General features: G+C 35.4%; 1 protein-coding gene across 9 annotated transcripts in view; it reads left to right on the top strand.

Moving 5' to 3' along the window:
• ADAM23 (ADAM metallopeptidase domain 23) overlaps positions 1-15,603 on the top strand; it is a 71,536-nt gene that overhangs the window by 32,763 nt on the left and 23,170 nt on the right. For all 9 annotated transcript variants that reach the window (XM_021400736.1, XM_021400739.1, XM_021400738.1 and 6 more), the window contains 9 exons: positions 1,675-1,746; positions 4,223-4,389; positions 6,585-6,669; positions 7,413-7,503; positions 8,455-8,503; positions 10,716-10,815; positions 12,937-13,008; positions 13,764-13,850; positions 14,349-14,429. In XM_021400736.1, coding sequence (XP_021256411.1) covers positions 1,675-1,746; positions 4,223-4,389; positions 6,585-6,669; positions 7,413-7,503; positions 8,455-8,503; positions 10,716-10,815; positions 12,937-13,008; positions 13,764-13,850; positions 14,349-14,429 — 804 coding nt within the window. The remainder of the gene's footprint in view (positions 1-1,674; positions 1,747-4,222; positions 4,390-6,584; positions 6,670-7,412; positions 7,504-8,454; positions 8,504-10,715; positions 10,816-12,936; positions 13,009-13,763; positions 13,851-14,348; positions 14,430-15,603) is intronic.

The following is a 15,603-nucleotide window of genomic DNA, read 5'->3' as shown; positions in this document are numbered from 1 at the left end:
TATTTGTTAGATCTTGGGACCACAAACACTCAAGGACCACAAACACTCAAGATGACTTGCTTCAGAGTTGTCAGTGGCTCAGAAGCTTATTTTCAAAGAATAAAACATATACTTAAGGAAGCATTCACGAGTCCGAGAGTTCAAGTGGACTTTTAAGGTTTTCTGTTTACCAGTAGAGGGCAGATTTCTCCTGCAGAAGATTACATGTTGGAAGTAGTGTCTTAAAGATTTTTGAACGTTGTGTTATTAAGTGATTATGTTTTTTCACAAATTTTTCACTTCCTCTAGCACTAAAAGCACACCTAAATGTATTTACCTAAATTGTTGAACGTTTTACAGGCTGACTCAGCTTAATTTCTGTTATAGGAGCTATGTTTAAAGACACGTCAAATATTGGTATTGATTTTGATATTTAAATAGTTTTCTGAAAACAAGAACATTTTTCAAAGCATGTTATTTTACTTTTCCATTTCTGGGAAAGTTTGACATTGCGTCAAAACAAACATAACAAAGCAGCTCTTCCCCCACTGTTTTGTTCTAGCATCCTGGTTCCCTAGGGAGCAAACCGAATCCCGTAACATAGCTGCTATTCCCAGTGTGCATCCTAAGCACTTACTAGTACTGCAGCTGAGAACCGTAACCGTAACAGCTTGGGAACCGTAACAGTGAATACCTGCATCTGTAGAAAAAAACAACCAAACAACAAACAAACAAACAACCCCCCCAAAAAAACAAGCAAAAAAAAACTTTCTGCAGTCAAATGAATGAGTCTCAGCCATTGTTAAAGAGTTTGAACTTTATGTTGTCTCTGTGGCATTTTGTCTGTACAGAACTAGCTTGCTTGTGCAAAACTAATGAATTTAAAGTGGTGGAAAAAATGTTATCTAATATGGAGGAGGAAACTGCAAATCATATTTTGTAATACAATTTTGTTTTATAATTTTTTTTTATGTCGTGAATTCATGCTTAGATGCTAAGGCAGTGTCTTTGGAAAAACTGATATTGAGCAGAAGGGATTTGTGGGGCAGGATGTGGAAAATCATACAAACAATTATAACGACATGCATAGGAATTAGGAGGCAGAACTTGTAATACAGCTCATTTAAGTCTATAAAAATGGGGAAAAAAGAGATTAAGATAGTCACCTGAACTCTTTTGACACTTGAAACACATATTTACTTTTACCATGCATTCCCTTTTCTTTTTTCTCATTGTCATAACTAATGCTGTCATAAAAATCTGGTGCTATTGTAAAGAAAGAATGCCATTGCAAAGAGCTGTACACACAAGGCAATTGCTAAATGCTTCAACTTCAGGTTTCATAATTATTGCTATGGAACGGGGCTAGTACTGTCTGGTACTTAACTCATCAGGCTAAGCACGGTTTTAATGGGTACAGCATTCTCTCATTACAAGCTCGTGTTTATGAGCTCTAGAGATGCAATGAGTTTATCTGTGATTTTGTCTTGAACATTTGAACTGTGCTTCTAGATATGATATTTCTTGTGCTTAAATGATCTTCCAAGGATTCTTGAAGATGAGATATAGGCTGTTAAGTTTTGAGTTTTTCTCATAGTCTTTCTTAAAATATTAATTTTCCTTCCTTGCTGTGAGGTTAATGAATGAGTAATAAATATTTACATTCTCACTGTGTTTTTCTTTTTCTTCTCATAGTTCAAAAAGCATCGTTCTTCAAATGCATACACAAACAATTTTGCAAAATCTGTGGTGAACCTTGTAGATGCTGTAAGTATCAGTGTGTCTTCTGAAAACTCTATCACTGATTTTATTAGCTTAGCACCCTATTTAAGAAGTTAACATTAGTGGACAGCAGCATAAAAAACCAAGCAGCTATAAAAAATTCATTTTAAAACTCATTTCTGGCTTCTGTGTAGCAAGAAAGCATGGGGTGAATGTGTAAGGATCCACCAAATTATTACTGGCTTTTTTCTCAAAGCTTGTGTCTGCCAGAGTCTACCTTTATCAGGGTGGGTTTCAAACTTGAAGGAGCTTTCAGTATTGGTCACTGCTTAAGAATAAGATATAATCAAGTTTAGATTAAGGAAATGAATCTAACTTTGAGTGGTTGGAGCTGCAAATTTCTTCACTTACGTATTGGGAAAAAATTGCGTAAGAAATGTTCTCGTTTATAAATCTTTATTTATAGATTAAAACAAAAATGCCATTGTAGCGGGGTACCACTGATACAGATACCAAAGTTGTACTGAACACACGAGCTAGAAGTAAGATTTGTAGTAAAATTTGACTTCGTTGCTTTTCAGAGCTGTGTTTGTAGTGAAACCAGGATGGATTTTTGGGTAGTGATGAATACAATGACTAGTTTGTTTAGCTGTGAGGAAGCAAAACAATATTTATATCTGATATATTTCATGTGAAGTATTGTGTGTTGAAAATTTAGGTGAATATAATTATAATACACAAAATAATGAAAGTGTTTTAGAATATTTTTGTCTAACCATCTGAAAATGCTAAATAATAGAAATAATGTCGTTAGCATTTATATTGCACGTGTCCAAAGAAAGGGTGCTATCCCCATCTTTTTCTCATGTAATCAGTATTTCTAGGTATTTCTTCTGCATTTTAACAACTATTTAATCATCTTTCCTTTCTGTGATTATTCCTTCTGTTTTTCCATTTTTCTTTGCCGTGTGTGTTTACGGAAACATTCTGCATCTCTCCGGTGTAGAAGTCAGTCCAATTGTAGGGCTCTTGCAAAATGTCATCCTAGTGGCATTCTCTGTAACTGGAGCGTGAAAAAGAGCAGGAATTTCTGCCTTGTTATTCCTTCATGCTCCTAGGAAGTGAGCTGTATTTCTTCTTGAACATTATTCAGAAAAAGATACTGGCTTTCAGAGATTTCCTGTTACTCTGCTCTCTCTGCCATCTTTTCTTTTTTGTTCACTTCAAGAAATAGTTTTCATCTCAGCAAACACAAGTAAAGGCTTTATTGATCCAGCCATATATAATCTGAGTTTTAATTTTTATTATTTTTTTCCTCAAGCATTTAACCGTCTTCTTGTGCATGTCCTCAGCCTGCCTCCCTCACACCAAAGCATATTAGTATTCTTTTTTCCTTCAAAGTGCTTGGACAAAATTGAGCTTGTCTGGTAGCACTCCTCCTCTTCTGTATCTATCTCCTTTGTTTCTGAATATTATGGACTGATTTTTTTTTTTTAAATACAGAAAATGCTGTCTTGACTGAAAAGTCTAGCATGCTAGCTAGTGCTAGTTTATTCATTATATATACCATGAATTCAGGAAGATATTTGCAATTCACATTGTGTATTGCAGGTATGTCTTGGAAACAAGCTAATAAAAACTTATCTTTAATATGGTGCCTTGTGGAGATGATCAAGTGGCTTTTGCAAATTTATAGATTAAGCAGCTAATGGATTAATTATGAAAAGCTTTTTAGACCATAACTGAGCATATTTCATCAGTAAGTGTTCTTCGCATCCCATGAAATACTTCAGATCAGCAGACTGTCAATAGCATGGTTCAAGAAGGTATCTTGTAGATCTGCAATAACCTTGGTTAACAAAACGTGGCATCTTATGTCCTGAACCTAAAGAGAGCACCTGTTTTCTTTCAGTAGCAAATACCATGCACAATATTAAAATGGATATTGTAGAGATGCTTTGTAATTGTTAGGGCCTGGTTGTCATCTACTTGTCTACTGCTACAGTGACATTAGGATTAATGTAAAATATAATTTTCTTAATTCTGACATTGCTTGAGCTACATTAAGTGATCATTCTATAAATGAACATCAAGCTTTGTGTGACATAAATTTTAGATGTATCAGAGAAAATTATTTATTCTTGACTTAAGAATTGTCTCTAGCTTTTCTTTGGTTTTCAGATCACCTGTGTACCTTTACATTTCTACTTTGCTGATTTCTGTACTGGTTTTGTACAAAACTGAATTAAATCATTTGACGTGAGAATTATAAAGAAAAGGGAATAGCTCAAAAAAAAAGAGCAAGTTTTTTTTTTTGGTTTTTTTTTTTTTGTCCTCTCAATCAAAAGTTAGGTTGATCAGTTGATTAACTTACAGGAAATCCAAGGCATTACCAGCTAACTGTTTCCCCATGTTTCCCTCCTGATTTATCCCTCTTGTCCTTCCGCTTTACTCTTACTGGCTAACTGTGCATGTTTGACCCAGTGTTCTACTCCTGTGCCTGTCCTGTCTCTGCCCTCAGATATACAAGGAACAGCTGAACACCAGGGTGGTCCTTGTTGCTGTGGAAACTTGGACAGACAGAGATCGTATTAATGTTCACCCTGACCCACTGCAGATGCTTCATGATTTCTCCAGATATCGGCAGCACTACATCAAACAGCACGCTGATGCTGTGCACCTTCTCTCGTATGTACCGTTATGCAATGATTGAGACCATTACAGTTCTTCCTGCTTTTCTGTCTACTGCTTTTGTCTACCTGTCTTTTAATTACTTTTTTGCTTTTTGCACATTACATCAACATCTGCCTGCTTTAGCAAGTTAAATCTGTTCTTAGTGCATTAATCTATTTGAAATGCACGTAGCATGTACCATGGTCATACTTACATGTATATATAATAAACGAGCAAAATGAAAGTTTAATGTCTTTGCAGCCTGGAGACAGTGTCAGAAAATTGAAATGTCTCCTGATGACCCCTTAAGAACACTTGCTTTTGCTAATGATCTCTAAGGCACAATGAAGAAAAGGAGAGGGCAGACTGACAGCGTGCTGCCACTAGAACATGTTTATTTACACATGTAACTACAGTTACGTGTAACTGTAACAATGGAAGTTCTCCTCCTTTAGAGATACAATAGACTTTTAACCTAGGCAGTGTTTTTGAGGGAAATGCAGCTTGCATGATTAGCCACCACATCCACCTTGAACTACTGTATCTATTACTTCACAGCATAGCAGTTAAGGAGGAGGAAGTGTGGTCCCCTGTGCAGCGTAAAGATTTTAACCTTTTCTCAGCCACGTTCTGGAGGATGGAATGACAAATATGTCATGTGTTATTCTCCTATTACTCATTTTCTACTGAGGAGGATTTAGATAGAGGCTGGAGGAAATTCTTCACCCCGTCACAGATGTACTGCCTTAATATAGGTGTTGAAACACAATGCTAATTTTGTTTCTCATAAGATAAGCAAAGCACTGATGATGTACACTTTAATTACTTTTATGCATGTATTGTCTTACTTGGTGAATAGATGTTCTGACTCTCTAAGTGTTACCTTGATTGTGAATCAAGATTCTTTTGTAAATGTAAAGTATATTTCAGCTTTTAGCAGTGACAAGTGATTGAAGACTGCTACGCGATCTTGTCTGAATTTCTTCCTGCTTCAGTAACTGAATTCTTAAATTTCTATTAAGTGATATTTTATAAGACAATCTCTTTAAAAATAACTAGAATAAGCTAAATAAAAGTTAGTGGTGTGGCAGGATGAGGCACCAGAGAAGATGAAATCATACCTGCTATCTAGAATGAAAGATAAGGGTGTTCAAAGTAATAATAAATCTGAAAAGAATAATAGCCCAAGGCTGGGCCTGACTTTCCTAAAGGTAACTGTATCTGATAAGATATGAGTGCATGCTGGTCGATTGTCAATTTTATTTCTGTTGCTGTTTATTTTGTTCAAAAAACAAAAAAAGTAATAGTTATGGTAAGATCTTTCCCACAGTGTTCTGAAACACTGCTATTCCTCAATATAAAAAGTAGAAATGACATTTTTATGAGCAGCCACTTTCATTAAATGGAGACAGTGAACACTGACAATCTAGTATTATTGCACTCATACGATAACCAAATTTGAGACAATAGAATCAGAATGGTTTGGGTTGGAATGGACCTCGAATATCATCTAGTACCAACCACTCTCTGCCATAAGCAGGGTTGCCAACCACTAAATCAAGCTCTTCACTTAGCGCGTCCATATTTTAATTTGGAGTTGAAACCAGAACTTGAATGATTTTGCTTTTAGATGATAATTCTCAACGGTGATACATTTCAGTACAGAATTCCTTCTTGATAGATTATAAACTGGAATATAGAATCACTAAGGTTGGAAAAGACCTCCAAGATGATCTAGTTCAACTGTTGTCCCGCTGTCACCAGTATATCCCCACGAAACCATGTCCCTTAGTACAACATCTAAACGTTTCTTAAACACCTCCAGGGATGGTGACTCCACAGTACTCGAGGTGTGGCCTTACGAGAGCTGAGTACAGGGGGACAATCACCTCCCTGCTGGCAAAATATTCATTATTATAATTTTCAAAGGAAATGTTGTATTTTCTTAGGCTGCTCGCTTTGTTTCTGGCTGTCTTGTCTGTGGGCTGGGACTGATGCTGACTCTTAAAGATTAAAAAAAATAGTATTTTTTGTTGAAGTTTGTGTCTTACCTCTTTTTATGTCAGTGTTCTTTTTGTAAACTTACACCAGCTTTTGATGTTAGATGAGCACGGCTGCACATGTAATGTGAGTGGAAGTTTAATCTTTCGTAAGTTCTTGGTGCTCAATCTTAACATGTTATGCTCACTTTATTTTTATTTATTCATAAGGAATGTGACGTTTCATTACAAAAGGAGCAGCTTAAGTTATTTTGGAGGCGTTTGCTCTGTGACCAGAGGAGTAGGAGTGAATGAGGTAACTTTTTCTACCACTAAATTGAAGTAAAACAGAAACTTTTATAACCACAGAGTTCATATGTTTCAGTATTCAGAACTTTCAATATACGAATGATCTTTAAAAGACTGACTTTTTTGCGGCCAACCTTCTTGTGTTATCACTAAAGTATTGCCCACTATGCATTTCATTTCAAAATGCATCCCTTCTGTCTGCATTATACTCTCATTGGAATCTTAAGATTTTTTTAGCATGTTTGGCGAATCTGGACCAAAAATCACAGAGTAGGATATTTGAAATATAGCACTGAAATTCCTTCTGGGTTTTCTTACTGTAAGAAATTTGATCTTCTGAGGTATTGATGATGTAGTTCTTACTAATTTTTTTTATTTAAACGCTAAAATCATTAAAACTAGCACCTGTGTATTGATATTTTTCTTATTACTATTTTTATCCTCAGTGCAATGTTAAATCCACTATGAAAATCTCTTGACATGGACTAATCATATTATACAATAATTATACTACATATTTATCAAGCAGACTATTTTCTGTAGGTTGACCAGTGGACAGGGATCCCCTCAGAATAAGAGAGGAGGGTTTTTTCTGCTAGGTACTTCATTGTGTTAGTTTTCTCTGTATACACAAACAGTTGTGATTGGCTGGACAGAGTTACTTTATGAAGTAGTAGGTGCATGTAAGGCGAAATGAGCTGGCATTGTATTCATCTTTTTTTTTTTTTTCTCCTTAATATTCAAATGTAGTATGGCCTCCCATTAGCCATGGCGCAGGAATTAGCACAAAGCCTTGCTCAGAACCTTGGGATACAATGGGAGCCAGCTGCCAGGAAACCGAGTATGTACATGAACATGGAGCCACCTCTTGTCCTTCTTACCTAAATCTATAAAAACTCTTTATTTTGTAATATTTGAAATGAACGTCATACTTGTAACCAAAGAACAAGAAATTCTGTTATTGGAAATACACTCACCAACATTTGAGTTTAAAAATGTAAAAGTCTCCAGTTTAGCACTCGTTTTGCAATGACCTCAGCAATGTCTTGGGTTAGGAAATAAAATTAATAATCAGCATTCAAATGTATTGCATAAAAACACCGCTAGTTTAAAAACCATAGACCAGACCTGAAAACAAACAAACAAAAACCCTTATTTATAATGGAAGAAAATGTAAGAAGTTGTAACCTAATGATGTTTGCTCAACTTGGTATCCGGCTGCTTCGCATCTAGAAAATTAGCTTGATGTGGCCCTGACACATTACAAAAGCTGCTGCAAAAATCATTTTGGGGCTAAAGAAAAGTTATGTTTTTTTCCACTTGCATCTTATAAGCGATTTGGTTAAATTATCTCTTTATTCCTTCTGTAAAACAGAAATCTAATCTGTAAAAAAATAATAAGATTGACTTGATTTTGGAATCACTTCAGAAATCTATGAATTAGGAAGCAATATGAAGAGAGTACTTTTAAAATCATCATCATGTGTACTCACGCTGCCTGTACTGAGAGCACATAGGGAAGAATGTTGCCCGTTCTGTTTAGCATTCTTAACTGCCTGAAACATTGTGTTGAGTCAAGAGTGTGCACATATAATGAAGGGAAAGGACCGTGTTAATTTTAGGTATATTAATATTTCTTCTATTGGTCTATTTTTAGGGCTGTACAGCCAAACAGTCCATTAATTTTTGTATAATTAGTCAAGGTCCATTTTATTGTGAGTACTTTATATTTATTGCAAGCATATTTATAACTGCTTTCCTTTTCTGTTGTATCTCGATCTTGTCTGAGAAGAATGTGACTGCACTGAATCCTGGGGTGGTTGCATCATGGAAGAAACAGGGTATGTCATTTCTATCAGTAACAGAGCACTCTGCAATGAGTTCATAGTTTACATTCTGGCATTAATATTTGTGTATTGGATTTTGTCCGTGTGTTTTAGTACTAATAAATGAAAACCTGGCAGCAGCTGAAACACCATAAGCATATCGATCATTAACCTCTATTTTTCAGCAATTCACCTCATCTGCTATTGCCATTTTAGGAGGACGTTCAAAAATCCTACATTTTGAAGTATAAAGGAGGATTATTCTTTAGTGCGTTGTTACACTTAAAATATTTCAAAAGTGAAAAGCATCAAAATGCAGTTTTGTTAATTGATATTTCTATTTTCCTCATAATTTTAATAACTGATGTTTAAAAATTGTAATTTGGAGTGAGCAGATCTTCTTATGTTCCTGTAGATAATAGTAGAGAGGTGAATATTTTCAGCAAGAGTTCACAATCCTTAACTAGAATAGTCAGTGAAGTCTGAAGGGGAAGCACATCTAAATGGGAGAAGATCAGGATTCATTGTCCTCTCCCGTCACACACCGCCAAAGATTCTTTTCTTTGTAGTGGAAGCAACTGAGTAGAAAAAGAGAGCTTCAGAGACGTAGGTTTTTGAATCTCAAAATCCCTTCCTGTCAGAACTCTTGCTTGCTGTGAAAGCAAGCTTGCAAAAATCCTGGAGAAAACCAGTTATTTCTAAGACAGGAGGAGCTCAGTTTATTCCAATATGATAATTGGAAACTGGTTCTGCAGCAGAATTATTGTATGGTTTTTCCTGCGTGCTTGGAATTGCCAGTCACCTTGTGAATGCAACAGAAAACTGTGCTTGAAGTTTGCTTCTGGAATAGAACTTAAGACACAGATCAGAATAGATACTAGCTCCTTAATATGGTGAACTCATCAGAGTATCTGTCTCATCTGTAGAAAAGATTGCAGAACAAACCTCTTCTGTAGATTAAGTAACAGTAAAAACAAAAAAGCCAGGAGCAGATGATAGTCACCCAGAAGCTGAAAAAGAATTGATAACTGAATAGATAAATAATTAGCTGCAGTGTAAAGACATTCACTTTATTAGTGTCAGAAAACTTTTATTTTAATACAAGAATTCAGTGGGGAAATGTCAGCTCAGTAGCAGCCAGGCTAAGCATTTTTTTTTCCGAAAAACATTTGTGAAAAGAATAGAGAACATCCTTTTGGCACTGTTACCCCCATCTTTAATAGAGCGAGGAGTTCTGACTCCCAGATCTCAAAACATAATTAATAAAATTGTGACCCTATTTCTATATGAGAAATGACTAATAAAATATGTTTTCCTGAAAATGAGAAAGAGATGGAGAACAGGAAATATGAGAGAAGTCTTATCATAAACAATGTAGTAAATAATTACTGTCCTATAGTGTAAGAGCTAGAGAGACATGAAATAAGTCTGCAAATAGATGGCAAAAATCAAGATGAAATTGTTCTTGTTCCAGTCTGTAATTAAGCTGTGAAACTTCGTTCTGTTACATCTTGTAAATGCTAAATGAATTTGGGAAAAGTCATGGGAGAAAATGCAATGAAGATTATTAAATAAGGCAAAACAAAGCTTCCTGAAAAAGTCTTTGAGCTGAAAATTGTTGGAAGCTGGACAAACGGTTGTGTAAGAAGTAGTGCAGTGCTGCTCTCTACTCTTCCTTGTGCGTTTTCTTAGGGTCAAAGTCAGAAATGGGATTTTAGAAAAGTGTTTTTTCTTTGGTCTGACCCCGTACAGCTACAAATGCCCAAGATACTTTTGCTTTAAAAATTAACCATATTAGCAGGATCAGATAACTTGAATAGTTTTAAACCCCTGGCATGAAAATGGGGATCTGGGACATAATCCATCTTTCAGACTGAAGCTGTGGGGAAAAGAAATGCAAAAACCATAACCATATGGATTATGCATGCAATCAAGAGGATGCATAGGAGCTTTTATGATAATGTGTTTTCATATTATTTAAGATTATTAGAAGACTACAGTATCCGATGCCGTAGATCCATATAATAGAGATATAGAAATGCAAACCATTTTCAAACTTTTCTTTAGTTCTGATTTGATAGTTAGAGATATAAGAGTAGGCTGACATACTGTTGTACATGGTGGTTGTAAGAAACTGAGATTTACAGTATAAAAATGCTATGATCCATCTGCCTCCTTCCAGTTGATGTTTCAAGGCATTTACTCAGCTGATTCTTTGCTATTTTAGGGTGTATCATTCCAGAAAATTCTCCAAGTGCAGCATAGCAGAATACAAAGAATTTTTACTTCGTGGGGGAGGTGCCTGTCTTTTCAACAGGCCAACAAAGGTAATAAATGCGTTGGTAGACACTACCTCTGCTAAACATAATGAAAATGAAACTGTTCCACTAAAACATCTGTTTTCAATTTATTAAAACATCTGTGTGGATATTTTCTTGAGGTTACTTGTGATTAACTGGGTGTTTGCTTCCATAACACTTAAAAATAACCTTAAGAGGGATTATACGATGTGCTTTCCATTAATTCTTAATTTCGCAAATAATGACAAATCTTGCAGTTGATTTGCATAGCTAGTTACATATCATTTTAGCATAAATGCACTACCTGCTACGCTGGAAGCAGTGCAAAATGAATCCAGAAGTGAGATCGTACTGCATGCTCCGTGATCACCCAAATCTTGGGCTTTTTGCCTGATGTTACTGAAAGGAATCTAATTCTTAGTGTGTTAACTGGCAAATAAGTAGTTTACTTCATATAGACAGCAGCAGCTTCTGTTTTTACTGAAGTTCATTTCATTTCAGATGTGCAGTTAACAAAATGTAATTTATAACTATTTCCTTGTACCATCCATCCTTTTTTTCCTTAAAAACTCACCAAGGTCAATTTTTTTCTGAGATGATGTGAGCATGACATCCCTCTAAAGCAGCCAAGTAGCGTAAAAATGCTCCCCGTGGCACTTTTTGCAATGCACAATCAATCCAAAGTATTAATACTCTGTTTAATCATGGTGTCAAACTTGCTGTCCTTGTAGAATTTAGTGTCACGTGGACTATTAGAGTGTGTTTACTGTGCTGCGTCCTTTGGGAGGCAACTACCTTGCACAATTAACTAAAAAAATTTGCTTGTTAGTGTTTTTTAAGCTTTTCCTCAAGTCGCAATTTTTGCTTACAGAGTAAGAATGTGAGAATTATAGAAAAGTAAGTAGAGAGAAAGGAAGGACGATGTTTCATCTTTTGTGATTAAAATAGGATAATTGTCTAGCAGGGCAATGTGAGGTAATTATCAAATTGACTGCATACAGAATAAAAATGTGGTTTACTTCAGTAAAAATGGTCTCAGGAGAATGGTGGAATTACCTTTATATGTTATCTGTGTTAGTGTTTTGTAGCTTTGAAATTAAAGGACTTTGGGGGGGAAAAATCATACATCATTTGGAATCTTACTTTTTGGAGGTAGAAGTGAGGTGGAAAATAATGTGTTTAACTTCAGACAATTTAAATATACTTGTGTTAAGCAGTCAGCGTGATGCCAATTTTAATTTCAGCTTTTTAGTTTGGCTCTGATATGGATGTGCTTTTTGTTTCTTGCAATTCTCTAATGGAACCCTTTTCATTATCTTACCAGCTGCAGGTCAAATAACCAGGTCTGTTTGATGGAGAACTGAATTTCAGGTTCAGAATAACAGGTCTTGGCATTTCCACAGAAGCACAAGAGTATCAATAGCTTGTAGAGAGGAAAAAACAAAGAAAGAAACAAACAAAAAATCAATTTTCTGAATTGACATTGCTAGTCAAGAAAAGTACATATGCTTATTGTTTCGGTGTAGTTTTGCTTTTGGCACCCAAAACTGTGTGTTCTATTGATTACCCATGTAGTGTGTGCTTTCTTTCCTTTACATGAGGTATTAGTGTTCCCTCTGTTTGTTTGTTGTTTTTTTTTTTAAGGAGTTTTGAAGCAGTTTTATATGATTAAGCTCTTGTCTGGCTGAGTTTACCTGTAAAATAAACCTTACCATTTGCAGGAAGTATCAGGTTGTTATTGGCAGTAGGTATTCTGAGAGAGAACAGAGTGGGTGGAGAGGTGTAAAATGGATATATGAGCAAAAAATGTAATAAGAATGAACTAGTTAAATTCTGTAATTGAGAAATGAGTAAGAAGGTGTAAATTAAAAAAAATAAATTGTTGTTACGATGGCTTATTGCATGATGTCCTAACTGTCCATTAGAACAGCTGAACTGAGGAACATTCATGGGGCCTTGAGGTTTTAGCCCAATGCTATGCATAGAGGTTGACAGCAATTTTGATTTTACTGTATAAAAAAAATAACACTTGTAATTATCCTCAGACTTTCATTCTCTCTACTATCAGAAAACACAGTCTAATTTGTGAATTACCCAAGAGTTAATTTCCTGGTTATTAACTGGGTTGGGGTGCTCTTTTGCTTTCAGCTCTTTGAAGCTACTGAGTGTGGAAATGGATATGTAGAAGCAGGAGAAGAATGTGATTGCGGTTTCCGAATGGCAAGTAAAGAGTTATTATATATAATTCCACAGATATTTCTCACAAAATACATTAAGTTATATGATTGGTAAGAGAGCGGGAAAGGTTTTGAAAATTAACCTGTTCTGCCTTTTTCCTGCTATGGAACAACTGCATTAGATATCTCCTTCCAATGAGAATGAGTGAGTGCAAAGCTGAAGTCTGTCCTCAGGAGAGTCTTCCTGTTATTTTGTTGGAAAGGATCTGCTGTTTCCTCATCTATTTTCAATTGCCTTGTAGAAGTGTTTACCCCTTTCTCTTCCCTGGATAGTACCCCCTGGGTTAGGTTCCTCATCTGTGTTTTGGAGATAGGTGTTCATATTCAGACAATATGAGGAAGCTGTTGTTTTCTTCTCTCATACAGAATTATTTGAAGATCAGTTTTGCAAAAATTTGCCCTGTAGCCTTGAGTCCCAGTTCTACTATCTGAATATAGTTACACATACAATTTGTCTTCTTAATCGTTTTTCTGCACTTAATGCAATTTGACTATGCATTAGCATGGGCTATGCCACCCCGGTGTAGAGCTTTCAGAAGGTGTGTATCTCCTTATTGCTGTAGCATGTGTGTAACTGTTTTCCCCTTACTTTACTACTTGGGGATTGCAAAGGATTCTTCCAGCTGATAATTTCAAGTCATCAGTGCTGAACTGAATTTTTTGTGCTGGTACGTGACAGTTTGTTGGAAAGATTATTTTAAACGGAAAACTAAAAAGATCGCTTAATATTTTCTTCAGGAGTGCTATGCAGACTGTTGTAAGAAGTGCTCTCTTTCTAATGGAGCTCATTGTAGTGATGGACCTTGCTGTAATACATCATGTCTTGTGAGTATTGCTGTAGTTTAGCTATTGTTCTTTCCAGTTGTCATTTGCAGCCTGTTAAAGAGCGTGTGATTTCTGTAGAATGAAGAGGAACAGCTCAAATATAGACTGTTATTTCAGACAATAATGTGGCTAATGTCCCAAATATAAAGGGAATAATAAACTCCATTAGATACTTATTCATGTAAAAATTACTTTTATCTGTATTTATACATCAGAGATGTAAAAATAAAAAGATTTTTTTGAAATACTGTATATTTCAGTTTAGCCTTTAAAAGATGAAGAAACTGAAATCTTTTTCATCACTTTGAAATAGTTACTGAGATTGCGTTCTTTTCTCAGCCAAAAAAAAAAAACCCCAAAAAAACAAAAATAAAAAAAAAAAACCATCACAAATATATATGAGCATAGTGCTTACAGTGCATTAAAATGAGCAGTCATTCCAAACAGGAACTTTCAATTTTGCTTTTATGTAATCTTATCATATTCTTCATTTTCTAGTTTTTTCCACGAGGCTATGACTGTAGATATGCAGTGAATGAATGTGATATTGCGGAGTTCTGCACGGGAGATTCTGGCCAGGTATGTAAGGAGCTTCTCTGCTCACACCATTAATGTTTATTTGCAAGAGGAAAATCCAGCCTAACAAAATGCACTGTCGTATACTCACAAATAACTGTGCTGGGGGAGAAGAGGTGGCTATGTTTTTTTATTTGATCCTAACAAAATTTATTAAACGTAAGAACACAAACCATTAGAAGCTCAATAAATAAATATTAATTAAAAATATAGTGGACTCAAAATATTATTTTTTAAAAAACTCACTTGGGATTTTTTGTATAGTATTTATCTCAGACATCCTCCTGTACTCCATAGCATGAGGACTGAGAATATACTGCAAATGTGAATGGGTTCAAAGGTAATAACAGTAAAATGTTATGAAATGAAACAGTTTGAAATGAAGATATGTAAAAGGTATACATTTACAACAAATTGGGACTAAAATGCTGTGTTTTTAAGAAATCACTTGGGATTATTTAAAAAAGTTTTGTGCATTTCTATTGAAAATACTTAGCTAGGAGAAGAATAAACAGCTGCCAAAAGGTTGAGTTCTTTAAGATAGTCAACATTCAGCACATCTTCTATTTGCTAAGTAGTTTTGACTGGTCAGGTCATGTATGTTCGTGTTCAATACTGCAAATTTTGCTTCAGGATTACATAAGAGCTTCATAACTCTGCTGCAGTCATCTACTGCATCAAGTTCTTAGCATTGAAGAAATAAGATTCAGGATAGATCTTGTGGTTCTCTGTGGACATTGCCTGTAATTATAGATGACAATACAGTAATAGTAACGTTTGAGACATTACCACATTACCACGCTTACCAATTTTATTGTAAGTCTTCTGTAGATGGATGGTTCTTAATGGGAGAGAGCAGGGCTTTCTTTATCTAGAACGGCTGCCCTGAAAGTATTGGCTGTGATGTTTGTTGCTGCAGTGTACCCTTTTCAAACCTTTGCCAATCTATTTTTGATGAAGCACTGAGTCTACTCTACTCTTAGCTTTAGTAATCTGAGGCTTCTGGAGCTAATGAATTGTTCATACCAAAATTTTTTTCAGTGCCAAGAGAACATGACAGTATGATCATAATAAAACATGTCTCTAGTCTGTGGAGTGGTAGGCTACAATTAACTGTTCACTCACTTTCTTAGTGGCACTGAAATGAATGCAGTGGAAATGTTGCATGAGAGCAAAC

The sequence above is a fragment of the Numida meleagris genome, chromosome 5 (genome assembly GCF_002078875.1).
Source record: "Numida meleagris isolate 19003 breed g44 Domestic line chromosome 5, NumMel1.0, whole genome shotgun sequence".
NCBI lineage: Eukaryota > Metazoa > Chordata > Aves > Galliformes > Numididae > Numida > Numida meleagris.
The sequence above is the reverse complement of the archived record's forward strand: the minus strand, read 5'-3'. Positions and strand labels throughout refer to the sequence as shown.